This window comes from Ammospiza caudacuta, chromosome 29, assembly GCF_027887145.1.
Source record: "Ammospiza caudacuta isolate bAmmCau1 chromosome 29, bAmmCau1.pri, whole genome shotgun sequence".
NCBI classification, from domain to species: domain Eukaryota; kingdom Metazoa; phylum Chordata; class Aves; order Passeriformes; family Passerellidae; genus Ammospiza; species Ammospiza caudacuta.
Window position 1 is genome coordinate 5,075,027 of NC_080621.1, and position 26,039 is coordinate 5,101,065.

A 26,039-nucleotide genomic window follows, 5' to 3' on the forward strand; every position below is an offset into this window, starting at 1 on the left:
TGTTGTTGCCCGGAGAAAGAGACCGACCCCCAGCTCACCATGGCCACCCTTCAGGAAGTTGAAGAGAGTGATAAGGTCACCCCTAAGTCTCCTTTTTTCCAGGCTGAACAACCCCAGCTCCCTCAGTCGTTCTTCATATGGCTTGTGTTCCAAGCCCCTCACCAGCCTCGTTGCTCTCCTTTGGACACGCTCAAGCATCTCAACGTCCCTCCTAAAGTGAGGGGCCCAGAACTGGACGCAATACTCCAGGTGAGGCCTCACCAGTGCTGAGTACAGGGGAAGAATGACCTCCCTGCTCCTGCTGGCCACACCCTTCCTGATACTGGCCAGGATGCCATTTGCCTTCTTGGCCACCTGGGCACACTGCTGCCTCATGTTCAGCCGACTGTCAACCAGCACCCCCAGGTCCTTTCCACCTGAACACTGTCCAGCCACACTGTTCCTAGCTTATATCATTGCAGGGGGTTATTGTAGCCAAAGTGCAGGACTCGGCACTTGGACTTATTGAACTTCATTCCATTAGATTCTGCCCATCCATCCAACCGTTCCAAGTCCCTCTGCAAAGCCCTCTGTCCCTCTAACAGATCAACACATGTTCCCAGCTTAGTGTCATCTGCAAATTTGCTAATAAAGGACTCTAAACCCTCATCCATGTCATCAATAAAAATATTAAACAGAACTGGCCCCAGCACAGACCCCTGAGGGACACCACTGGTGGCTGGTCGCCAGCTGGATGCAGCACCATTCACCACCACTCTCTGGGCCCGGCCATGCAGCCAGTTCTGAACCCAGCAAAGAGTGCTCCTGTCCAAGCCACGGCCTGCCAGTTTGTCTAGGAGAATGCTGTGGGAGACAGTGTCAAAGGCCTTGCTGAAATTCAAGTAAACAACATCTACAGCCTTCCCTGCACCCACTAGGCGGGTTACCTGTTCATAAAAGGTGACTAGGTTGGTCAAACATGACCTACCCCTCCTAAATCCATGCTGGCTGGGTCTGATACCCTGGCCATCTTGTAAATTTTGCGTGATGGCGCATAATATAAACTGTTCCATTATTTTGCCAGGTACTGAGGTCAGGTTGACTGGTCTATAATTACCAGGATCTTCCTTTGCACCTTTTTTATGAATGGGTATCACATTGGCCAGCTTCCAGTCATCCAGAACCTCACCAGTGAGCCATGACTGTTGTTAAATGATGGAGAGTGGCTTTGCAAGCTTGTTTGCCAGCTCTCTCATTACCCTGGGGTGGATCCCATCTGGTCCCATAGATTTATGAATATCCAAGCATTTCAGTAGTTCTATGACTGCCTCCTCTTGGATAATGGGGGGACCATTCTGCTCCCTGTCACCATCAACCAGCCCAGGCGGGCAGGTGTCTTGAGGGCAAGTCATCTTCCCACTAAAATCTGAGGCAAAATAGGCATTAAGCACTTCTGCCTTTTCCTCATCTTCAGATACTAAGTTCCCTCCTTTGTCCAATAAAGAACAAAGGCTTACCTTTCCTTCTACCATTAATGTATTTGTAAAAACATTTTTTATTATCCTTTACGGAAGTTGCCATTCTAAGTTCAAACTGAGCTTTGGCCTCCCTAATTTTTTTTCTGCATGCTCTAGCAGCCCTCTTGAATACTTCCTTAGAGACCTGACCCTTCTTCCAACGCTGATACATCCTCTTTTTATTCTTAAGTTCCTCCAAAACCTCCTTGCCCAGCCAGGCTGGACGTTTACCCCGTTGACTGATCTTTTGGCACACAGGGATGGTCTGTTCCTGTGCCCTCAAGATCTCTGTTTTGAGGTATGCCCACCCTTCCTGAACTCCTTTGTTTTTTAGGACTGCTTCCCAAGGGACGCTCTGAATAAGTCTCCTAAACAGGCCAAAGTCTGCCCTCTGGAAGTCCAATGCAAGAGTTTTACTGGTGCTCTTCCTGACTTCACCAAATATTGAGAACTCTATTATTTCATGAGCACTCTGCCCCAAGCGACCTCCAACCACCACATCTCCCACCAGCCCATCTCTATTTGCAAATAGCAGATCTAACATAGTCCCTCCCCAGCTGCAACTAAAAGTTGTCCTCCATACATTCTAAGAATTTCCTGGACTGCCTCTTTATTGCTGTATTAAGTTCCCAGCAGATGTCTGGTAGGTTGAAGTCACCCACAAGAACAAGGGCTGATGATCTTGTGAAACATTACCTAGCTGCTTATAGAATAAGTGGTCTACCTCTTCTTCCTGGTCGGGTGGACGATAACAGACTCCCAGTATGATGTCAGCCTTGTTGGCCTTCCCCTTTATTCTTACCCATAGACATTCAAATCCATCTTCCTTAGTTTCAATTTTGATGGCATCAAAAGTTTGCTTAGTATAAAGGGCCACCCCTCCACCTCTTCTTCCTTTCCTGTCGGTCCTGAAGAGCTTGTATCCATCCAGTGCAGTACTCCAGTTATGTGAGTCATCCCACCATGTTTCCATGATGGCAACTACATCATAGCTCTGCAGTTGCACCATGGCCTCCAGCTCTTCTTGTTTGTTGCCCAAGCTGCGTGCATTGGTATACATGCACCTCATCTGGGCTACTGACTTCACCCCTAACTCAGCCTTGCAATTCTTGGGCCTGTTTCCAGATAGCTCAGCTGGTTCCCCTTCCCCCTTCAAACCTAGTTTAAAGCACTCTCAATGAGCTCTGCCAGTTCATGAGCTAAAAACCTTTTGCCCTTAACAGAGAGGTGTACCCCATCTGGTTCCAGCAGAGAAGATGCTGTAAAAGTTTCCCCATGATCAAAGAATCCAAAATTTTGCCGATGACACCAACCCTTAAGCCACTTGTTGATGATGTGGATTCTTCTGTTTCTTTCATCATTTTCCTCTGCCACCAAAGGGACTGAGCAGAACACTACCTGTGCTCCTGCCCTATCAATGACCTGACCCAGTACCCTGAAGTCCTTTCAATTGCCTTGACACTCCTCTTCTCAATCTCATCACTGCCAGCCTGGAGTATCAGCAGTGGGTAATAATCAGAGGGCTGAATCAGCCCAGGAAGTCTCTCAGTGATATTTTGTACCCGGGCCCCAGGGAGGCAACAGACTTCCCTGTGGGATGGGTCTGGTCGACAAATGGGGCCCTCAGTTCCCTTCAGGAGGGAATCACCTACTACGATTACCCTTCTTTTTTCTTGATGCTAGAGGTAGTCTTGCAGATGAATCATAATTGGGGGGTTCACTGGGCAGGCAATTCTCTCCTAAATCATCTAGTTGGGTCTCTCTATCCAGGATCTCATACCTATTCTGAAGTGGTACTTGGCACAGCTCCATCAAATGCAAAAGTCATTCCTCTGCTGGATAGAAAATCCCCTTTACACAGCAGACAGTCTCAGAGCAATGGAAAACACCTTCTGTGCCCAGCACAGATCCCAGGGTCCTCCCAAACCCTCCCTGCCCTGATTCTGCCCAGATTCGGTCTTTGCACACACAAGTCACACGCTGAAGTCAGTAGCTCCCTCCATGCCCAGAGGGAGGAAAAGAGGGAAAGGGGATGAAGAGCTCTCCTGTGCAGAGCCAAGGTCCAAGTGCAGCCCCTGCAGTGGGAACCACAACTCATCAGGTTTGTGTAATTTGGGCTCAGAGCCTAGTGACACTCAGAGGCACAGAAAGGTTTCTTGCCAACAAACACAAGTTGAACATTTGAACAGTTTAATAACCATCACAGCTCATCCCTCAGCTCTCTGTGACATCCCAGAAGCATCTGACATGTCCCCCATTCCCAAGGCATTTCTGTGTCTGAGAAGTTTTAGACCGAGACATAAGAAAAGATAATTCTGTGATAGATATAAACACAATTAAGATGTTCATTCATGCGATATTTATTTGAACTTCAGAAAGATTGGACAACATTCTGGAGATCAAAGCATGAAGCCAGTCTGGTGAGAGGCACTTGAATGACCAGAGAGCATCTGGAGGAGGAAATCTGGGAGTGATGGAAAGGACATAGATCCAGCTGCTCTAAACGAAGAGATGTCCTTAGACACGGCCATTTAAACAGGAGAGCTGGAAACACCTGAACGAAGAGGATCATGACATATTAGACTGAATGTTGGTGGTGCAGGTGGAGGGGAGATCAATATTTCTTCTCTTGCTATCAGTAGAAGAATCCAGTATATCCAGCAAATTCCCACTCCTGGTGGAAAAACTCTGCCTATTCTCAAAAGTACTGTCGTCCGACAGGAAACAAAAATGTGCTCGTATAATATGAAATGTACAAGTATTAACACCTGTGCCCCTTTCCAGGCAGACATCAGCTGTGTGCCTATGAACAGGCAGTGCCACTTGTGCCCTGAGGTGCCCAGCTGGGACTGGATCTCTCCAAGAGCACCTGAGGGAGAGCAGAGCACCTTGCAAGCTGCAGGTCCCTGACAGCCCCACAGGGCTCTTGTCCCATCAACATCTGCTCTGCTCCAGCCTGAAACAGGGTCCAGCATGGTGCCGGGATCATCAGAGAGCTGAGGTGTGTGCTAGAATTCAGTGCCCTCCTCATCCCAGTCTTGCATTTCCCTGCCGGAGCCTTGGTCTCCAGCACAACCATGGAGGCTCTTTGGGCTCTGGACTGTTCCTGCAGCCCCCAAGGGCAGCTGAGCTCTGCCTTTGGCACAGTCAGGCCTGGCCAGTACAGGCCATGCTCAGCAATTGCTTGTGTGCCTGGCCTTGCTGTCAACCCCAGCAGCGGCTGCGGGGTCCCATTGTGGCCTTGTGCTGGCCCAGCCATGGTGGCCCAGCCCCTGTGCAGGCCCAGCCCAGGCCAGGAGCATTGCGGCTGGGAATGGCTCCTGTGCCGTGGTGCCCACAGCAGCCTTGGGGGCTCTGTGCCCCATGGCCTCCCTGCTGGGCAGCCTCTACCAGCTCCTGCAGAGCCCATGGCACCTGTGGGCCTGCACAGACAGCCCTGCCCTGGGCTCTGCCGGCCTCTGGGCCAGCAGAGAGGCCAGCCAGGGCTGGCTATGTCTGGGAACAGACCCTGAGCCCCACAGGAGGATGGAGCTGGGCCACAGCCAAACTCAGCCTAGGCCAAAGCTGGGCTCAGCAGCCAGGGCTGCCAACACATGGGGACAGAGGCTGGCACTGACAAATGTCCTGGGCTCCCTCCCTGATCTGTCCATGCCACCAATAGCACAGAGCAGCCTTCTCTCTGGGCCACTTGCCTGTTTGCAATGCCTTGCACAGGCGCTGGCCCTGCCCCACAAGGCCTGGCCTGAGTCCTGCCCCTGCACGCTCAGCCAGGCTGAGATGGACACTGATGGTTTCTGGGCCAGACTCTCTGAGCCCAGCCCAGCTCCCTGCAAGCTCTGCCAGCTGCCCTGAGCTCTGGGCAGCACCAAGGGCCTCTCCCCAGCCCAGCCCAGCCGGCCCTGGCCCCACAGCTCTGCTCCGGCCAGGCTGCTCTGGGCACTGGCCCCATGGCCTCAGCCCCTGGCAAGGGCACAGCAGCAGCTGCAGCTGCCACAGAGCTCAGCCCCAGCCATGGGGGAAGGTGCTTGGCCAAGGCCAAAGGAGGCTCCCTGGCTGCCCTGCTCCCCTTGGGCTGAGGTGCTGAGAGCTCTGCAGCCCCTGCTGCCATCCCATCTGCCCAGGGCAGCACAAGACCCCCAATCTTGGGGCCCTCAAGAGCTGCTCCTGCTCCAGGCCCAGGGCCCATGCCAAAGCTGGGGCAGCGACAAAGCTGTGCCCATTTTTGTTCATTGCTGCTCTGATGGGCATGCATCCTCAGCCACTTGAAGGTTGCTGATTAATTTTGCTACTCCAGAGACCTCTTCTCTCTTGAGCTCTTCAGTTCAGGAATTCAGTGACAAAGGCTCAAAAAGATTTGTTCAAAACACTTTAACAAGACAAGCCCTTGGGAAACATTCAGACTTTGAATTCTTCTGTGGTTAATTAGACAAATTTCAGAAGTGAATTTAAAGTCAATATACTATATTGAAAACAATGAAGAGAGAATTGTTTGGTCCAGTTAAATTTTCTTCTCCTCATTAGAGATTGATATCAGCAATGTCCTATTGTCATTGACCCCCAGCACCTCCTCATGCAGTCTGAACAGATATGAAAATCAAGACCCTTCATGGCTGACAATCAATCACACTTTGTCCCCACACCCTCCCACCATTTACATCATCCACCCTCTGGCCCTCAGAGCAGCTGAGGAATGGAGTCACATCCAGGAGTGTCCCCAGGGCTCAGGACTGGGGCCAGGTCAGTTTAATCTCTTTATTGCTGATGTGGATGAGGCCATCAAGGGCACCCTCATTCAGTTCCCAGGTGAGCCCAAGCTGGGTGGGAGTGTGGCTGTGCTGGAGGGCAGGAAGCTCTGCAGAGGGATCTGGCCAGGCTGGAGCCATGGGCCCAGGACAATGGGATGAGGTTCACCAAAGCCAAAGGCTGGGTCCTATCCTGGGCTCACAACCACCCCAAATCTCTGTCCCTGTCCCTGGTCCCCACAGCGTGTCCTGTTTCCTTCATCCCTGCATTGCCAGGGTCTTTCTGGGACAAGGGAGCTCTGCTCTGGCTGTGGAGGGAGGTACAAGTGCAGCCACTGAAGTGGGAACCAGAACTCATCAGGTTTGCGTCCTTTGGGGGTCAGGAACTGGTGAGACTCAGAGGCACAGGAAGTTTCTCTTCATGGTCAACATGCCATAGTTGAATAGGAAACAATTTAATAACAATCTCACTCTTACCTGAGCCATGTGCAACGTCCCAGCAGCATTTGATGAGTCCATCATACACAGGTTATTTTCATACTAAAATTGTTTAGACAAACATGGTTCTGTGATAGGGTAGGGGGGCTCTGCAGAGGAACCTGGACAGGCTGGATCCAGGGCCCAGATCCAACAAGGTGATGTTTAACAAGTCCATGTGCCGAGTCCTTCGCTTTGGCCACAACAACCCCTGCAGCACTAAGGCTGGGGACAGAGTGGCTGGACAACAGCGAGGCAGAAAGGGACTTTCAGAGACTGATGGACAGCAGGCTGGACATGAGCCAGCAGTGTGCCCAGGTGGGCAAGAAGGCCAACGGCTCCTGGCCTCTATCAGGAATGGTGTGGCCAGCAGGACCAGAGTTGCTGTGCCAGCACTGATCTGCCCCCAGCTATGCACAACAGACATTGCTGCTGCAGCTCCAGAGAAGGGAACACTAGGGGGTCTCTGAAAAAAAAAAAAATTGCTGGGGGATCCTTTAGTTCCTTTAAAGCTACCAAGAGTGCAGCCCCTCATTGACACAGTCTGTGGCCACAGGGAAGGTGGAGGGAAACAAAATGAGAAATAGCACAAACCATGACATTTCTTTGTGGAAAAGATTAGTAAGGTAAAACAAAGAATAAGAACCTCCAAAATGAAGCCAACAAGAAGTATCAAAGATGACTTTTATTACAAGTGATTTGCAGAAATTGGCCAAAAGTTCAATGTTCCTGAAAGCATCTAGTCATCAGTCTCCACACTGCAGCCTTGAGCTCCTGGTTCCTCAGGCTGTAGATGAGGGGGTTCAGGGTTGGAGGCACCACCAAGTACAGAAATGACACAACCACATCCAGGGATGGAGTGGAGATGGAGGGGGGCTTCAGATAGGTAAAGAATGAGGTGCTGATGAACAGGGAGAGCATGGCCAGGTGAGGGAGGCAGGTGGAAAAGGCTTTTTGCCGTCCCTGCTCAGAGGGGATCCTCAGCACAGCCCTGAAGATCTGCACATAGGAGTAAACAATGAACACAAAACAACCAAATACCAAACACAGACTAACAGCAAGAAGTCCACATTCCCTGAAGTAGCATTTGGAGCCGGAGATCTTGAGGATGTGTGGGTTTTCAGAGAAGAACTGGCCCAGGGCATTGCCATGGCACAGGGGCAGAGAAAATGTGTTAGAGGTGTGCAGCATAGCAGTGAGAAAGGCACTGGCCCAGGCAGCTGCTGCTATGTGGGCACAAGCTCTGCTGCCCAGGAGGGTCTCGTAGTGCAGGGGTTTGCAGATGGACACGTAGCAGTCGTAGCACATGATGGTCAGGAGGAAAAGTTGTGCTGCAATAAAGAAGACCAAAAAAAGAGATCTGAACAGCACATCCTGAGTAGGAGATGTTCCTGGTGTCCCAGAGGGAATTGTGCATGACTTCGAGGAGAGTGGTGCAGATGGAGCCCAGGTCGCTGAGAGCCAGGTTGAGCAGGAAGAAGAACATGGGTGTGTGACGAAGTGAAGGGAGACGACCATCCGATTGATGAGCATCGAACTCCAATTTATTGATCAACCATGCACATTTTTATAACCGTGTTAATTAAGTTCATGCATATTGCAAAACCCAAGCTCATCATTGGTTACAGATTAAACACCAACCCCTCCTTTTGTTTTCAATACCTGTGGTTTGTTATTTTTGCTTTCCCATACCAGCCAAGGACAGAATATTTACTTGTTATGAAAAGACTGCCTGAGAACTCTGCTGTTTATAGAAATGTGCCTGAGAACCTTATTATTTACAGAAACAGGCTTGAGAATTAGCTGCTTACAGCTGCCTTTTACTTTTCCATCAGCTGTATATTTTCATGGCCTTTTTTCCTTCAAGCCATGTCTGAGCAAAATTCTCCAACAGGCGTGTGCAGGGGGTGGCTGCAGGCTAGAGCGCTGATGATGAGGCTGTTGCCCAGGAGGGCAGCCAGAGAGATGCCCAGCAAGAGGCAGAAGTGCAGGAGCTGCATCTGCCGTGTGTCTGCCGATGCCAGCAGGAGGAAGTTCCTGATGGAGCTGCTGTTGGACATTTGCAGTGCCTTGGCTTGGGGATCTGTAAAAAAAGTAATCATGGAATAGTTGGGTTTGGAGACGACTTTAAATATCCCAGCACAACTTAGGGGCACTTTCAGCCCACTGCCTGCCCAGGGCTCTGCTGCCTGGAGCTGTCCCTGCCTGCAGCTGCTTCCCTGTGCCCAGGCCTGGGCCCTGCCAGTGCTTCCAGAGCCCAGCCCAGCCCTGGGGGCTCAGCTCTGCCCTGCAGACCCCTCCCAGCTCAGGAACTGCCCAGGACCAGCTCTGGCTCTGCAGGCTCTGATGGCAACTTCAGAGCAATGCTGAGGAGGATGGAAAAGTGACAGTGATGCTGCCTGTGAGGGGCCCTGTGCTGATTTCTGTCACTTCTGGGTTTATTCACTTCTGAGATAACATTTTTTTATTTTTCTAAATGTGAACCAGGAGATTAATATCTATATGCAATTTCCCATCCAGGAAACCCAGAGCAACAGATTGATAAAATTTCCCTTTTATGCAACCACTGCCTTGTTCTGCTTCCTGTATAATCTACTTGGAAATGTTATGCAGTTAAATGCCATGCTGGGGGCAGACCTGAACAATGCAGCATCCTCACCACGCAAGGGGAACACTTCCAAGCCCTACCAGATGTCTCCTCCCACCCAGATCTTGTCCCCCAGTGCTGGCAGCAGCTGCCAGGGCTGGCTGAGAGCTGTCCCTGGCAGGCGGCAGAGTCCCTGCCCCAGCACAGCGCCCTGGGCTGCAGGACCCTGCTCTGCAGGACAGCCCTTGGCACCCCTGGCTGCTCTGCACAAGAGACAATCAGAGAATGTACTCACAGGGTCTGTAGGCATTGGGATGTTCCAGCTTTAGGAAATGGCTCCAGGAGCTGCAGCTGCACTGTCCTGCAGCCAGAGGTTCCTGTGCCAAGGGCTGGCAGTGATTCTGCCTCAGGCACTTCTCAGCACCTTCTCAGCCCTGATTGATTGAAGCTCTCTGTGCCTCTGTGCTGTGCCCAGGGTGGCTGCAGGCAGTGCCCCAGCCCTGCTGGGCTGGCAGAAGAGCTGCTCATCAAGAGAAATGTGCTTTTGAAGCTCTTCTTGGTTACCAGGAGCTGCCTCTGTGCCAGGAGCCCAGCCCAACTCAGCAGCACAGACACAGCACAGGGACTTTAATGAGCCTCTGGGGCTTTGTGCTCAGGCCCTAAACATTAGTCCCTGAGAGGGAACTGAAGAAGCCTCTCCAGAACTCCAAGCCAGAATCCAACTCCAAAGTTTCTTTCACTTTTAATGGGTCCCACTGAGGGACATGACTGAGAAAGTGTCCCCAGGCCCCAGGCAGAGCAGAGAACTGGAGGCACTGATGATAGGTGGGGACAAGGAGAAGCCAAGTCTTGGTGCCCCGGGGCACAGCGGGGTCTGTGCCACCAAGGGCTGTGAGGAGACACCTTGTCCTGAGGCCCTGGGGCCTCCTGGCACAGCTCCAGCCAGGCTGGGTGCTGTCAGCCCCTTGTCCTTCCCTCAGCATCCCCCCCTAGCCCACATCCCACTGGCCTCAAGGTTCTGCTGGAAGGAGTCCCTGGGGAGCCTTGCTCAGGAATGGCCCTGGGGGGGGGGGGGGGGGGCGGGGGGAGGGGAGGTGCTCCTTAATGCTCCCTGCAGGGACTCTAGGCTTTTCAAAGGACTTTTGGTTTGGCTTTTGCCTTAAAGTCTTTGAGGGGCCTGTGCAATCATGGCCTCCAATTATCTGCTGTAATTAGTACCTGGAGAGCCTTTTTCAGTAACAACACTCAGTGGGGCTCATTAATACTTTAAGTACTTCAGTTATTTTAAGGTTCTTGGTGTTTCCCTTTTGATACAGACTCTGTGAGATGTTTGTTCAATCATGCCCCCAATTATCTGCTTTAATAAATCCCTGGATAGCTTTGTACTGACACTCAGTGGGGCTCATTAATGCCTTGAAATATTCAAGGTTTTTAAGGTACTTTTTGGGTTTAAGAATACTTTTATGTACTTTTATGAATTTTCCTTCCCACACTGAGTCTCTGAGAGGTTTTTGTGCCATCCTCGCCTCCAGTTCTCTCCTCCAAGGAGTCCATGAGGAGCCTGTGTTGAGTATCTTCCCCCTTTCTGTTTTACAACAAAGACGGAAATGAAAGTATTTTGTAAGACTTTCTAAAAGCAGCCAAAGAAACATGGGAGAATTAACAATACAGCAACAACCACTAAGAGAATTAATAGTCCTTTTTTAGCTAAACGTCATCCAATCCTTTATTCCCTTGGATTGGAAGAGTTTATTGAACCAATCTTTGTTTTCCACTTGAAGCTTCTTGAACCCTTCCTTCAGTACCTGAATGCTCTTTTGGATTGACTCGCTGTGGATGGAGACGTTCATGCAACACATGCCCTCAGAGTCTACACAGCCATGCCCATGTGCCCAGAGTAAAAACTCCATTGCTGTTCTTCAAGGTGGCATGTCTGATGGTCTCTATATCTGACAGCAGGCCACTCAATGTGAGGGAGGTAGCATTGGTTTGCTTACTTAACAGGCACCCAAGATGGTCTAATTATCCTAAAGCTTTAGCTGCGGCCCACCAAGGTAGTCCAAATTGGGGGTGCAACCATCTGATACCTGGATTAAAGCTTTCAAAGCCATCTCTTTGATATCATCCAATACTTTTCTCGGGATACCTGCTGCTTGATCATCTGGTAGGCTGTGTTGTCCTTCTCCAGCTGGATAGTGGGTTTCAATTCCACCCTTGCCTCATTAGTAGCATAGTCTGCTATTAATTGATTCAGTAAACACTTCCATCCGCCTTCCCACAGGGTGTATTCTGCAGGTGACAACAACATGGTCATAATATATTTTAACTCATAGAAGGTTAAGACATGTGCTGTAAACATGGCCCTCATTAGGCCATTAAAACAAAGTAAGTCCCTCCTATGTTCTTTAGCTGCCCTACACAGATCCTTGATTTCCCTGTAAACCAATGGCTGATACCTGGGATTCTGCCTCCTTCTTTCATAACATCCCGAGGCAATGAGGATTTTCGAGACTATTTGCCAGGCTTCTTCCTTAACTGCTTCTTTCCAGATCCTTTCACAGGGATCATCTAGGGTTGAGGGGCGAGGTGGCTCTGGGGAATCCAAACTGTCTTCTGGGGAGGAAGAATAACTTGGAGGAGAAACATTTGGATTAGAAATAGTGTGACGGTTGGGCTTAGCATCTTTGATCATGAGGTTATATTGTTGCTGGAGGGTGAGGCAAAGGGCACTGCCATTTTGTCAGGTGTTGCAGAGAAAGGGCCTTGATTTAGGATGGCAGACTTCCGGGATGGAGTTCTGGAGGCATGGCCCAGGGTGAAGGTGGAATGATTGACAATGGGGCATAACCCTCAGTTGTAGGGGTGAAGTCTGGAGGTTCATTCAGGGCGGAAGAGAAGGTTGTGGTAGCAGGAAGTGGAGGAGCCAAGATGGAGGGAGAATGGTCAGGCTCCTGAGTCATATTCAGGCTCCTTCCGTCTTGAGTCTCCAGGGCATGATGCTCCAAGACCACGTGGCCATTGCCATCTTGGACCATCGTGGAAGGTCTGAGAAAGGCAGGTTTGAGGGGAGGTCCCAATTCAAAAGTGACCAATGAATTGAGTTTTCAACACACTGCTTGCTGGTCAAGGATGGGGTGGAAGATGGGGAGCATGTGGGGTGCAATGGGGTCCCTTTTGATCAAAAGGTTGTACAATTTATCTGCCAGTGAGTCCCAAAATTCAGTGGTATAGATTTCGTCAGCAGAGGCATCTGGAGAATTTTCAGTGATCCGCATCATGATTGATTTTAATTCGTTCTTTGAAAATATTACATCGTGATCAGTGAGGATTAAAATATCCATATATTCTCCTTTCTGCTTTGGACATCTGGCTGCCCATTTTTCTCTTTCTCTGCTTTAGGGGGAACAGTCACCAAAACACACCAAATCAATAATGGGACATGGGTGCATTTTGTAAAAACACAGTGGCAAAATGGGCAATAAATGTCTTGCGTTTCCCCAAACCCACCTGCAATCCTACGCAGGTGAAACCATCGTTGTCCCTGCCAATCCTGGGCAAGGTCGCTTGAAGCAACAATGAATCTGTCGGGCCGGTCACAATCAAAAATCCTGGGGAGCACTGGCCTATCCATCAGCTAACCCCAGCTGATGTGACTGACACAGGGAGCCCTGAATGTCAGGGTCCCTGTTAAGGAGCCGAAAGTCACAATGAAGGTGGCTGCAACAAATCTCTCTGGTTCCCTGACTTAAGGGCGAGAGTGGCAAAAATGAAAAGGAGCAGGATCAATGGAATTGTTTAAAAGGAACTTTAATAACAGGGTGAAAAACAATAAAACATTGAGAAGTCGAGAACAGTACGAGGGGCAGGATCCAAAGACCCAAGACAAAAGGGAAGCAACAACGTGTACACTTGGGGTTAGAACACTCTAGAACAATAACCATATAGGGGAAACAAGTAACAAATAAGGGAGTAGAACCTGGACAAGTTAGCATAGCAACACTAAAGCCTTATTGGGGAACTCTCGAGCTCACCCTAAATTAAACAAATGATTCCCAGGGCTTGAAACCCATGCCCAAATCTTTTGGGGTAAAATCTGGTCGACTCTGAGTTACAGCTGGGCTAACCACCGCACCAATGCTTTGCACTGGGTCCTTGGGACCATGTGGCCCAACAGAGCCACAACGATGTCCTTGGTTCCACGAGGCTCTACAGTGTCACAATGGTCCCTTGGATCCATGGTGCTCTGCAGTGTCACAATGGCCCCTTCAGTTCCCAAGGCTCCCAATGTCACATTGGTCCCCACAGGAAGGAAACCACGGAGCCCCTGTGTTTCAAGAGCTGGAGAACGACAACCACCAGAGGTCAAGGCAAGCTTGACCTGTCTGTCCTGACATGTTTGCTTGGACCAACCCTTGGATATTCAAAATTATGAATGTGGAATCCTAATTTCAGACATTTGTGCCTGGAGAAGGATGATTTTTTCCATACAAAGAAAAGCACAGAGCCCTTTCCAGTGTTTGGAAAACAGGTGAGTGCTGCCCCTCAGGAGTCAAAGACCAGCCTGACCTGTCTCTCCTGGCAACTTTTGTCTGGCAGCAATCCTTGGACACACAAAAATTTGGATGTGGAATCCAAATTTTGGCCATGGATACCTTGAAAAGATGGACAGTTCTTTTCCATACAAAGGAAAGCCCAGAGACCCAGTGTTTCAGGGGTAGATGGGAGTGGCCTTCCACATTGCAAGGTCAGCCAGACCTGTCAGGTGATCTCTTGGAGACCAAGGCAGCCACAACTATTTTGTGTTGCCTTGCTTCCATGGGGCCCCACAGTGTCACAATGGCTCCTTGCTTCCATGATGCCCTAAGGTGTCATAATGGTCCCCTAGTTACACAAGTCCTTAAGGAGCTTAATGGTCTCCATGGTTCCACGAGGCCCCACGGTGTCATAATGGTCTTTGGGTTCCATGAAGCCCCTCTGTATCACCGTAGTCCCTTGGTTTCATTGGGGCCCAGTAGTTCAACAATGATCCCCTTGGTTCCACAAGTTCCCATAGTGTCACAATGACCTCTTCCTTCCATGAGGCCCTGCAGGGTCACAATGCTCCTTTGTTTCCGTGGGGCCCCACACTGTGACAATGGTCTCCATGATTCCATAGGGCCTTGCAATGGCACAATGGTCTCCATGGATCCACGGTGCCTCACAGGATCACAATGGCCCTTTGGCTCCACAAGGCCCTAAAATGCCCAATGGCTTCTTGGTTCCACAAAGCCCTGCTGCTTCACACTGGCCCCTTGGGACCATGCAGCCCAACAGAGCCACAAAGATGTCCTTGGTTCCATGAGGCCCCACAGTGTCACAATGTTCCCTTGGATCCATGGTAGACTGCAGCGTCACAATGATGCCCTGCATTTCACAAGACCCCAAAGTGTCCAAATGGTCTCCATGGTTCCTCAAGACCCCACAGTGTCACAATGGCCCCTTGTATTCATGGTACTCACAGTGTCACAATGATTCCCTTAGTTCCACAAGTTCCTACAGTATAACAATGCCATTTGGCTCGACAACAACATGCAGTGTCACAATGGTCTCCATAGGAAGGAAACAAGTGAGGCCCAGTGGTGCAGGGGCCGATGAGAGGCAGTCACCAGACGCCAAGGCTAGACAGACTTGGCTGTATTGGTAGATTTTTTTGGAGAGTAACTCTTGAATATATTTAATTTTAGAGGTGGAATCCTAATTTCAGCCATGGGAGCTTAGACAAGAATGATAGTTCTTTTCCATAGGAAGAAAAGCACAGAGCCCCAGAGCTCCATGGTCAGATGGGAGAGGGCCTTGGCATGTCTAATTCAGTGGGACCTGTCAGACAGTACCCAGGAGGCCAAACCAGGCAAACCTGTTCCATATTCCCTTTTTTCTAATGGTTCCCCATTCTGTCACAGTGGTCCCCTTGATTTCATGAAGTCTTGCAATGTAACAAAGTTTTCTTGGTTTCATGACCCCCAACACAGTCACAAGGGTCCCTTGGCTTCATGTGGCCCTGCTGTGTCACAATGCCTCCTTGTTTCTATGGGCCCAAATGTTTGATTATTGACACTTGCATCCATAGGGCCCCTGAGGTGCACAACAGTCTCCTTGACTCCATGAGGTTCCGTAGTGTCCTTAGACCTGCATTGTCACAACTGACCCATGGTTCCATGAGGTGCCGTAGTGTAACCATGGTTGCTGTTAGAGGCTGGATGAGATCGATGTCCTGAGAAACCTTGGAATGCTTGGAATGCTAATGTGGGGCCAGGGCCGGGCCGGGCCTTGGTTTGTGGTGGGACAGAGGCCCGCCCCCAGCCCTGGCCTGGCAGAGCTGTCAATCACACAGCAGGGGTGGTGCTATCCCAGCTCTGATTGGCTCAGCTGTCAATCAATCACATACCAGCAGCTGGTGCTATCCTGGCTCTGATTGGACAAGCAACTGGCAGTCCCACGCCAGGGGTGGGTCCATGAAGGTCCGGGGGGGTTAAAAGCTGGAGCACGAGGCCAGCCCATCGTCTGCATCCTGCCTTCTCCTGGGGTTCCTCTTTTGGCGATGCTGGAACCCCAGCAGTTTTTACCTATGCGTGTGTCTTTCTATGGATCTTCTGTCTTTCTGTTCCCTATTTCTTCTCCTTCTAATCCTACTTTCCTGGAACATTTTTGGGTAACTTAAAATCTTTAAAGTTAAAGGTTTTAGGTCAAATGGGTGGGAATCCAGGGAGCAGGGTGTATTTCTCTGTCTGCTCTGAGGGATCCTGACCTGCAGAGAAACACTGCCTTTAATCTTCACCCATGGAGAGGACTTCCAGGACTTTGAGATAGATTAGAATTTACCAAGTGTGAAATAGATAATAGGGAGTAGTGTAGTATGCCAATTGGGTGGGAAATTTAGGTTTGGGGATTTTTAGTATGATGTAGAGAGGAAGCAAGATGGAGGAATTAGGATGTAGTCACTGTCTTCTTCATCTGCTCCATTTTCTGCAGTGTTGGTGGCACAGAGTGATTGGTCAAGGAAAGCACAGTGCAGAGGTTATGTAGACAGTCAAGGGATGAGCTATTAGTCAATAAGTAGAAATAATGTACATTTTAAGAGCTAATTGGAAGAGAAACCTTTAAAATACCTTGGAACAATACATTTTAGAGCCATTTTTAGGTGCTTTCCCCAGCATGCTAAGCCTGGTGTGCACAGCATGCAAAACATTATATAAGATAAAAATAAACAAGAAGCTGAAGACTGAAAAAGTCCGGTGCATCTCCTTTTACCTGGCACAGAAACAGAGGGTTTCCCCCATCCAGGGAGCCCCCAGAAAGGCCCAACATAAAACAAACATCAATAACTGGTGCCTGACAATGTTTGTAATAAGTTGTTATTTTTCCTAAAGTTGTTCACAGAAGGGTGTTCTCTTAATTGGCCAGTCATGTGAAATATGTTGATTAAATGACCAGTGAGGACCACCTGTAGCAAACCAAGATGTAAAAGCGGAGTACTGAAAAAACAGTTGGCTTTTTGCCCTTAGCCTTCTGATCTGAGTCTGTGTCATCTCTGATTGAACGGGGACATTTTGGGATCTGTGGGGGCTCTTAGGGATCCTTTCTGCACCTTGCGACCCAACAGGAGCTTCTCTAATAAACGTTGCCTGAAGCTTCCAGTGTGCCCATGACAGGAGCCCGGCTCTTTGGCAGCCTGGGGACGCCTGGGATGTCACCGTGGAGCCCCCGTGAGTGCCTATGACAGATTGGTGCCTTTGCAGCCCAAGGTCCCCTGGGATGTCACCATGGAATGGCTGTGACTGCCTCTGACCACAGGGCTCTTTACCATCCCCAGAAAGCCCTGGGAGGTCTCCATGGAGCCCCTGTCTCTGCCTGTGATATTCCAGCTCTGGAACAGCCTGGAGAATCTTGGAAAGTCCCCATGGAACCTCTCTGAGAGCCTGTGACAAATCTGATCCTTAGCAGGCAACCATCAGCAATCCCTGTTGCTATGGTCAGTTTCCATGGCAACCATCACCAGCTCAAGCCTGCAGCCAGAGCCCGTTGCCATGGCAACCATTTGCAGCCCCATCCCCAGGCTCATGGGATCCCAGAACCACAGAATTGGCTGAGCTGGGAGGGACCCATCAGGATCCTCCATTCCAACAGCTGCCCTGCACAGGACACCCCAACAATGCCAGCCTGGGCCTGGCAGCACTGTCCAAATGCTGCGGCAGCTCAGAGAGCCCTGGAGCTCGGACCCTTCCCTGGGGAGCCTGAGCAGGGCCCCAGTAGCTTCTGGGCAAAAACCTTTTCCTGACATCCAACCTGAGTCTGACCCGACTCAGCTGCAGCCGTTCCCTCCACTCCTGTCCCTGGGCACCAGAGGGAAGAGGTTCCCACAGCCCCAGCCAGGGACCCGCTCCCAAGGCTGTTGCCATGGCCACCAGGGCTGGGACCAGCTGGGATGCTCGGTTTCCATGGGCCAGGGTTCAGGAATGGGATTCCCCAATTTCCTGATCCCGCTAAAACTGCGCTGCTCTTGTTGCCCTCGCTGCCCTCCCGTCTCCCATGGAAAGCACAAAAGGCAAAGATCCTGGGCTGGGATAAGAACAATTTATTGGGAACAGCAAAAAGATAAGGAACAAACAGGAACAAGATCAAGATTGAAAACGGAAGGGATAAGAAAAACTATTTACAGGGAAAACTACAACAAAACTGCTTGGCTCTTTTCAGCAATGTATTTCCTCTTGCCTGGAAAGGACACCCTTCTCCTCAGGGAGAGAGACAGTCCCTTTCTTGCCACTGGAAATTACCTGAGGTGGGACTGAATGTAATGACACGGCTGTCACTATAAGTCATGAAAGAACACAAGCCACCCACCGTTCTCAAGGTGAAAGAAAAAAGGGAAGTTTATTTTCTGACTCCAATATTTATAGTTTTACAAAAGTGACAGCGGATTGGAGGATGACAGTGACACCTCTCCAATGACACTGGTCAAACCAACAGTCCATCAACTCTCTCCTCCTCCTTAAAGGAATGCAAAACAATGAGTTATTTACAGAAAGCATGTGAGAAAGTTCACTACAAGAATGTCAACATCAGAAGGCTTAAAAAATCTTTAAAAACCAGGGTGACATTTCACCCTTTTCCGTTTAAAAAAAAAAGAGATATGAAAATGAACAATGTGAAAAAGAAAACGTGAACAGTGTTCAGTGTCCCCTTTTGGAGGAATCATCAGAGTGATCACTCTCATCCTCTGCATCCGAGTCATCACTCAGTGATTCACCCACTTGATGCCTTTCAGTTTGGTCACGGTTTCCATTTTGCTCGTCAGCTGGATTCTGTCTCTGCATACCCGCGCTCCAAAGCGATAAGGTCATAGGGACCTTGCCACTGTTTGGTGACTAAATTCTGCACCTGAACCTGCACTTAAGGCTGATGTGCCTCGTCCACAGCCTGCAACGAGAAATGGTGATACAAAATGATAGGATTATTTGAGTTCTGCAGCACAGTGAGATGATTGATTGTGCACAAAGCTTTTGCAAACTGACTGTGCAGGCTTTAACCCTGCATTCCCCATTTTTGCTTTTGAAGAACCTGCTTCAGAGTACCATGAGCACATTTTACAATAGCTTGACCAGTCAGAGAATAAGGGATATCCAACTTGTGCAAGACACACCACAACTGTAGGAACTTTTGCGATGCTTTAACAGGACCATTGTCGGTTTTCACAGCAGAAGGTATGCCCAGAATGACAAAGGCCTGCCTCCAGTGGGCAAGGACATCACGGGCCTTCTCCCCAGTGAGAGCCGAAGCCCACATTGCAGAGGAGAATGTGTCCACCATGACATGCACATACTTGAGCTGGCCAAATTCGGCAACCTGGGTGACATCGGTCTGCCAGAGTTCCAAGACCCTAAGGCCTCTGGGGTTTACCCCTGCCAGCAAAGGCAGAGCAAGTGCATGGCAGTCATCACATGACTCAACAATGTCACGAGCCTCAGTTGGCGTCAGCTGAAACTGCTTCTGCAGGGTATGTGCGTTTTGGTGGAAAAACCCATGTGATGCCTTGGCCTGCGTGAGTGTATTAGGCTGAGGCACTACCCATGCTGAGTTAGCCAACTTGTCAACACTTGCGTTACCCTCCACTATAAAGCCTGGCAAATTGGTGTGACTCCTCACATGCAGAACATAGAATGGATGAACCCAGGTCTGAATGGCATACCTCAAGGTCTTCAGTAAATGAAACAAGGAAGGATTACTGACCTCCTTCAAAACCGAATGACTGAACCGCTGCACGATATCAGCCACATAGGCGGAATCCGTGACCAACTTGAAAGGTTCCTGGGAAAATTTCTCAAATGCCATGACAGCAGCTCTCAGTTCAACCAATTGGGCTGACCCATTCTCATGGCCTTCCAGAACCTGCCACTCAGATCCGTCCCTCCAGGTAACAATGGCCTTTTCTGTTTTCCCTGAACCGTCAGTGAAGACGGGGTGGGTCCTTGCACGGGTTCCTGGCTATTTTTGGGCCCCAAAGAGATTTGTGTGAATTTTGCCATATGCAGTAGCCTATGACTGGGCAGATGATAAGTGATCTGCCCTGAAAAATTTTCCAGAGCACTCTGCAGGGACACACTGTTTGCAAAGCTCCAGTCAAAATCCTCCCGTTTCACCGAGTATGATCTTTGCAGGATCCGCACCCATCAATTGCAAACACCGTTGCCAACATTTGATTATCAAGCAAGCAATCAGCTCAAACAATGCAGTTGCCGTCTTCTGCGGCTGATGGGGCAGGAAAACCCATTCCAACACGTGCAAGGAATCGAACCATTTGTCACTCCATTAGCCAATGATGCCCATGGGATGCGAATCTGGAGTGGTGATGAACACAGTGACATAAATGGAGGGATCAATGCGATAAACTTGGCAAGCTGAAACAGCTTGCCTTACACGCCTCAGGGGTCAGTGTGCGAGGCGACTTTAGATCAGAGTCTTCTTTCAACAAGTCATACAGAGGAGACAGCTGTATGTCGGTTAGTCCCAAGAAACTCCTTGCGAACTCCAGACAAGGCACAGACCACGTACCACTGGCATATGGCAGGAGAATTGCGCATGCCCTGAGGCAACATCCTCCATTGATATCTCTGTGTGGGCTCAGCCTCGTTATTCACTGGCACTGAGAATGCAAACTTCGGTCTGTCATTGGGATGCAAAGGAATTGTAAAAAACCAATCCTTCAGATCCACAGTGAGGACCGTCCAGTCTGCGGGAAGCATGGTAGGCGATGGCACGCCCACCTGCAATATTCTCATGCTTTCCATAATGGCATTAACCTTCTGGATGTCTTGCAACAACCTCCATTTCCCAGATTTCTTTTTGATGCAGAAGACAGGAGTGTTCCAGGGACTAGTAGAAGGCTCCAGATGACCCTGGTCCAACTGCTCCTGCACCAGATTCCAAAGGGCGTCCAATTTATCTTGAGGGAGGGGCCACTGCTTCTCCCAGACAGGTTTGTCCACCAGCCACCGTATAGGAGGTGTAGCACACTCTGCACCCTTCACTGCAGTGGCCCTCATCAAAAATCCATCCCGATGCACACCTCCCAGACAGAAAGAACATCCCTCCCCCAGCGGTTGGCAGGAGTAGACGTAAGAGGAGGCCTGACCCAAGCCGTCTGTCCCTCTGGGTTCATGACCAGCACGGGCCGCTGGCTCACACAGCATTTCACCATCCCTCTCAGGCTGGCGACAGACGTCCCCACTGGATCCAAGGGCTGCTCCGGGGGCCAGGCAGCAAGGGAGAGAACCGTGATGTCAGCACTGCTGTCGAGAAGCCTGCAGAGGTGGATTTCCAATGGTGTCGCACCAGGAACTGACAGGGTACACAGCATCTCAGGACAGTCCTTGGTCAGGACAGCAATCCAGTGAACTTGAGGTGGCCCAGTGGATCCAAAGCCACCATCTCCACGTGACTGGTCAGCTGTCCTGTGAACAGAGGACTTAAAAGGCACAAGTAGAGCAAGTCTTGTCCCTTTTGGGATTGTAATGGGGGGGGGGGGGGGGGGGTGGGTGTGGAGACCATGGCACAAATCTGCCCTGTGAAATCTGCATCAATGAGCCCCAGGTGAACAATGATGCCCTGAAGGGCGGCACTCGACCTCTCCATAAGGAGTGCACTCATGCCCCCACCCAAGGGACCAAAGGCATCCAGGGGAACCTTGCATATCTCAGAAGATTCTAAGACAACTCTTGCTGTGGTGCAGACATCCACACCTGCTGATCCATGGGTGCTGGCTGCAAGCCGTCAAAGGAGACCTCCATCAGCTCCGGGGTCTGGAGAGAAGCTTGTGTCTGCATGCGCCCCTCCTGCGCACTCCACGTTTCCTGAGCCCAGTAAAGCCTGGCCATTAACATGAACAGTCACCTTGCAAACATTAGACATGTGATTTGGCCTCCCACACCGACCACACAAGAACATAAAGAATTTGACCTTCTGCACTTTCTTCCCCCACTTCTTGCCAGCCTGCGCAGTCCCCTGCTATGGCGGCTTGCCCTGCAGTGCCGCCCAGACTGGCTGCACAGCAGCAGCCACAGCAGCCAACTTCTGACCTGGGGGAACGATGTCCGCACAGGCCTCCACCATCTCGGACATAGTAGGAACACCAGGCAGAGCCACTATGACCTTCCTACAAGCAGCATTGCAATTACACCTGACAAGGTTTGCAATCGTAATGCTCCTTGCCAGAGGATCAGGCACCTGCCTCTCCACGGATGCAATCAGCCTTGCCACAAATGCCATGAAAGCCTCATCATCCCCCTGGAAAATGGTCAAAAATGGCTGCTTCGGAGCAGCCATTTCCAGGGTCTGAACAATCGCTTCCATGCCCAGCGTGTGGCACTGGTCAAGCACCAGGGGATCAAATCCAACCTGCCCCTGAACACTTTCATAAAGCCCTGTCCCCATCATCATGTCAGCAACAACCCCACGTCTGGGGTCCCACTGTGCCAGCGCAGCATTCTGTACCACTGCTTGGGCTGCCAAATGAGCCCACTTGGTCTCAAAAACACCAGATTGCACAGGGTCAAAAAGAGAATGTGCCACACAATGGAGATCGTGAGTTGTCAGCACGTCTGTAGCAATCCTCTGGAGAGTCTGCATAACCTCAGCAGACCCCAAACCATGCTGAGCAACTGCTTCATGGAGTTCCTTCTCCAGCTTATATGAAAGGGGTTCATGGGTGTTATGGGCAATGCCCCTGAACACAGGGAAAGCCTGGGGACCCCCTGGAAAAGCCACAGCACCTGCTGTGTCCCAGCCCTTGGGCCCCATGGGGACAAGAGAGGATGATTGACTGGGAACCAGGTCAATACCACTCGCTCCTGTGCCCCCTGCAGCACCAGCAGAACCAAAGGAGCCCACTCTGCAAGCCTGCAGATGATGAGACAGGCTCATTCGTCTCATTGGTCTTGGTTTTGGCTTGCCAGAAACACTTGGGGTGCCTCTCACGGACAGTCACCTGGCATGAGGGACGCGTCCAATGATTTGATGAGAAAGCACCATGGCCCCGGGCACCCACCGGCCTCCCACCGGCCATGTCCGCAGTTGCGCTAAAGGTAAACACCTCAGCACCCTGTTGTGCTGCAGCTCCGGCAGGGGGCACCTCAGTGGACGCAGGTGCCGGCACGGCCCGCAAATCCGGTGTGGGCTGGGACGAGACTGGCGCGGGGCCCTGGCCCCCGACACAGGGGAGGAGCAGGATGCCAAGAGAGCTGCAGCCCGTGGAGCTGCGTCACTGCGGGGCAGCCAAAGGGAGCCTGGTAAACACCCTATGAGAGCCTGTCCCAGGCCACAAGACTCCACAGCTGGCACCGCCCCCACCAAGCGGAGAGGGGTGGGCTGCCCGCCCACCGGAGCAGGGCCAGACGGAGCCCCGCCCCCAGATTCTTCCACCAACTGCGCATGCCCAGCAGGCTGCGCAGGCCCAGAGACGGGCAACATCGGCCCCCCCACTGAGGGACCCGACTCAGGGGCGGGCGAGCCCGCCCCCATTGTGCCCAGGGGGAACGTGGTGGACACACCGCAATTTGGACAACAAGTCGTCACTGAATCAGACTCAAGTCGAGGCGGAGGCTGACGCTCCAAGGCCGGGAAGGCACAAAGAGAGGGTAATCCGTTCCCCGCCCCACCACCCACTCAGGGCAAGGTGGGGCGAGGACAGCCTGCCAAATCCACAGAGACCCCAGAAACCCACAGGGCTCCCATGGATCCAGGACCAGCTGGCTGTGAGCCCAATCCACCCCGGGGGAACAATTGCCACCCCCCAGCACACCTACCTGGAGTGGGGAGGGGGACTCCACATTGCACAGAAGCTCAAACTCCCCCTCATCCACGTCCGAGACAGAAGTGCTTCCTTGGGAACTCCGAGGGGTACCAGAACCAGACCCCCGCCAAAGCTGCTCGCATTTTTTCCACTGCACCAGCAGCGATCCCACGTCTACGGTGCAATCATCAAAGAGGTCCTCCATGAGGTGGACCCCCACGAGAGACCACTCCTCCCATGAGAACAACTTCCCAGGGACCGAAAAGAACCCTCGCTCTCAGGCCCACAGAATGAATCTTTCAAAATCATCCCAGGAAACAGAAACTTGTTTCCACTCCAGGACCCTCCTCCAGAGATTCAAAATGAGGGAATCATCCTCAAAAACCACAGACGTTGCCATTACCCCTAAAAGAGCAGGCAAAGCACTGAAAAGAGGGGGGAAAAAAAAACTCACCGCAGTCTGCTGTCTGTGTCTCAGCCTAAGCTGCAATACACTTCAACATTCACCACATGTCGCTATAGGACACAAAAGAACGCAAGCCACCCACCGTTCTCAAGGTGAAAGAAAAAAGGGAAGTTTATTTTCTGACTCCAATATTTATAGTTTTACAAAAGGGACAGCGGATTGGAGGATGACAGTGACACCTCTCCAGTGACACTGGTCAAACCAACAGTCCATCAACTCTCTCCTCCTCCATAAAGGAATGCAAAACAATGAGTTATTTACAGAAAGCGTGTGAGAAAGTTCACTACAAGAATGGCAACATCGGAAGGCTTAGAAAATCTTAAAAAAACAGGGTGACACATATCCATGGCCAGACCCTCAGGTGCTTCAGTCCCACCTCATGTCATTGGTAGGGGGAGGAAAAGGTACAGGTGTCTTCCCAGCATGGATCACAGGGAACATGGATCCCCAGGGCTCTTCCCAACGTGGCTTCTCCAATTGGGGATGAAGCTGGAGTAGTGCACGAAGCTCTTCCCGAAGCTGGGGCATTGGCAGGGCTCCCCTTACTGGTGCCTCTGTTGGTGTCTGGTCAAGGCAGAGCTCTGGGTGAAGCTCTTCCCACACTGGGGACACTTGTAGGGCCTCTCCCCTGTATGGATGCGCTGGTGCCTGATGAGGTGGGAGTTTTGCTTGAAGCCCATCCTGCAGTCAGGGCAGCGGAAGGGCCTCTCCTTAGTGTGAATGCGCTCATGCACGAGGAGACTGGAGCTGATCTGAAACCTCTTCCCACACTGGGTGCACTCGTAGGGCCTCTCCCCAGTGTGGATCATTTGTTGGATGATCAGCTGGGACCTCCGACTGAAGGTCATCCCACACTCCCCGCACATGTATGGCCTTTCCCCGGTGTGGATGCTCTGGTGGTGGATCAAGTGGGACTTCTGCCTGAAGCTCATCCCACATTCCCCACGCTCATAGGGCCTCTCCCCAGTGTGAATCCCCAGGTGGATGATGAGCGCAGAGCTGCAGCTGAAGCCCTTCCCACACTCCCCAAACTCATAAGGCCATTCACCAGTGTGGATCACCTGGTGGCGGACCAGGTAGGAACTCTGCCTGAAGCTCTTCCCACACTCCAAGCACTTGTGGGGCTTCTCCCCATCATGAAGCTGCCCATGGGCGATAAGCTCTGAGCTCTGGCGGAAGCTCTCTCCTCCTTCCTGGCACAGGGTGGGTCTTTCCTCCTCAGAGCACCATGGGCTGGCTTTGCAGCCCCTCCTCCTGTCGGATCTCTGGGGCTGTTCATCCTTGTTGGACTCTTATGCACTAGAGATGTTCAAAACAGCCTCCCTCACAAGCTTCTGCCGCGGGGATTTGTCCTCCCTGGTCTCCAGCCTCAGCTCCTTCTCTAGGGAAGGAAGGACAAGGAGTGGATGGGATTTGCCTCCATGCAACAGGGAAGGTGAAGGAGATCCCCCCAGTGCATCCCCAGCAGGATGGTGTTGGCAGCAGGGTTCTCCTGCAGCCAGGGTCCATGCTGGACTGGGAGATGAAGCAGGAGAGAGGGGGAAAGAGGATCTGACTACCTCCTCACCTGACCGAGTGTCCCAGGACATCTTTGTCTTCCTCAAAGCCTCCTCTTCCATCTGGCAAAGGTTTGGGGATGGGAAATCCTGTTTTGGGATGAAAACAAGGGATGAGCACACTAAATTTTGTACTGGTTATAAGGAAAATCAGGGGGAGAGTCTAATCCAGAATTACAATTTAGGAAGAAAATTCAGATCAAGGCAATGATACAAAAACACTGCCTTAAACTGACAGAGTCAGGATATAACCTGACATCCTGTTGGTCAGGGTGGTGGCTGCCGTCCCATTAAATGGTGGATGCAGTCCTGTTGGAGTGATGAACATGATTTTGTCGAAGCAGTGATCCTGTAGAAGGGTCTGGTCTTTCTCTGGAGGTCCAGTGGTGGTTATG

The 26,039-nt window shown here is 51.1% G+C and overlaps 1 protein-coding gene across 1 annotated transcript in view; it reads right to left on the reverse strand.

Annotated features, from left to right (window-relative positions):
- The window catches only part of LOC131569202 (zinc finger protein 135-like), a 36,059-nt gene extending 10,352 nt beyond the window's left edge, over positions 1 to 25,707 (reverse strand). Inside the window, 2 exon segments of the mRNA XM_058821400.1 lie at positions 24,641 to 25,379; positions 25,656 to 25,707. Coding sequence (XP_058677383.1) covers positions 24,641 to 25,379; positions 25,656 to 25,707 — 791 coding nt within the window.
- Positions 25,708 to 26,039: the final 332 nt, after the last annotated feature.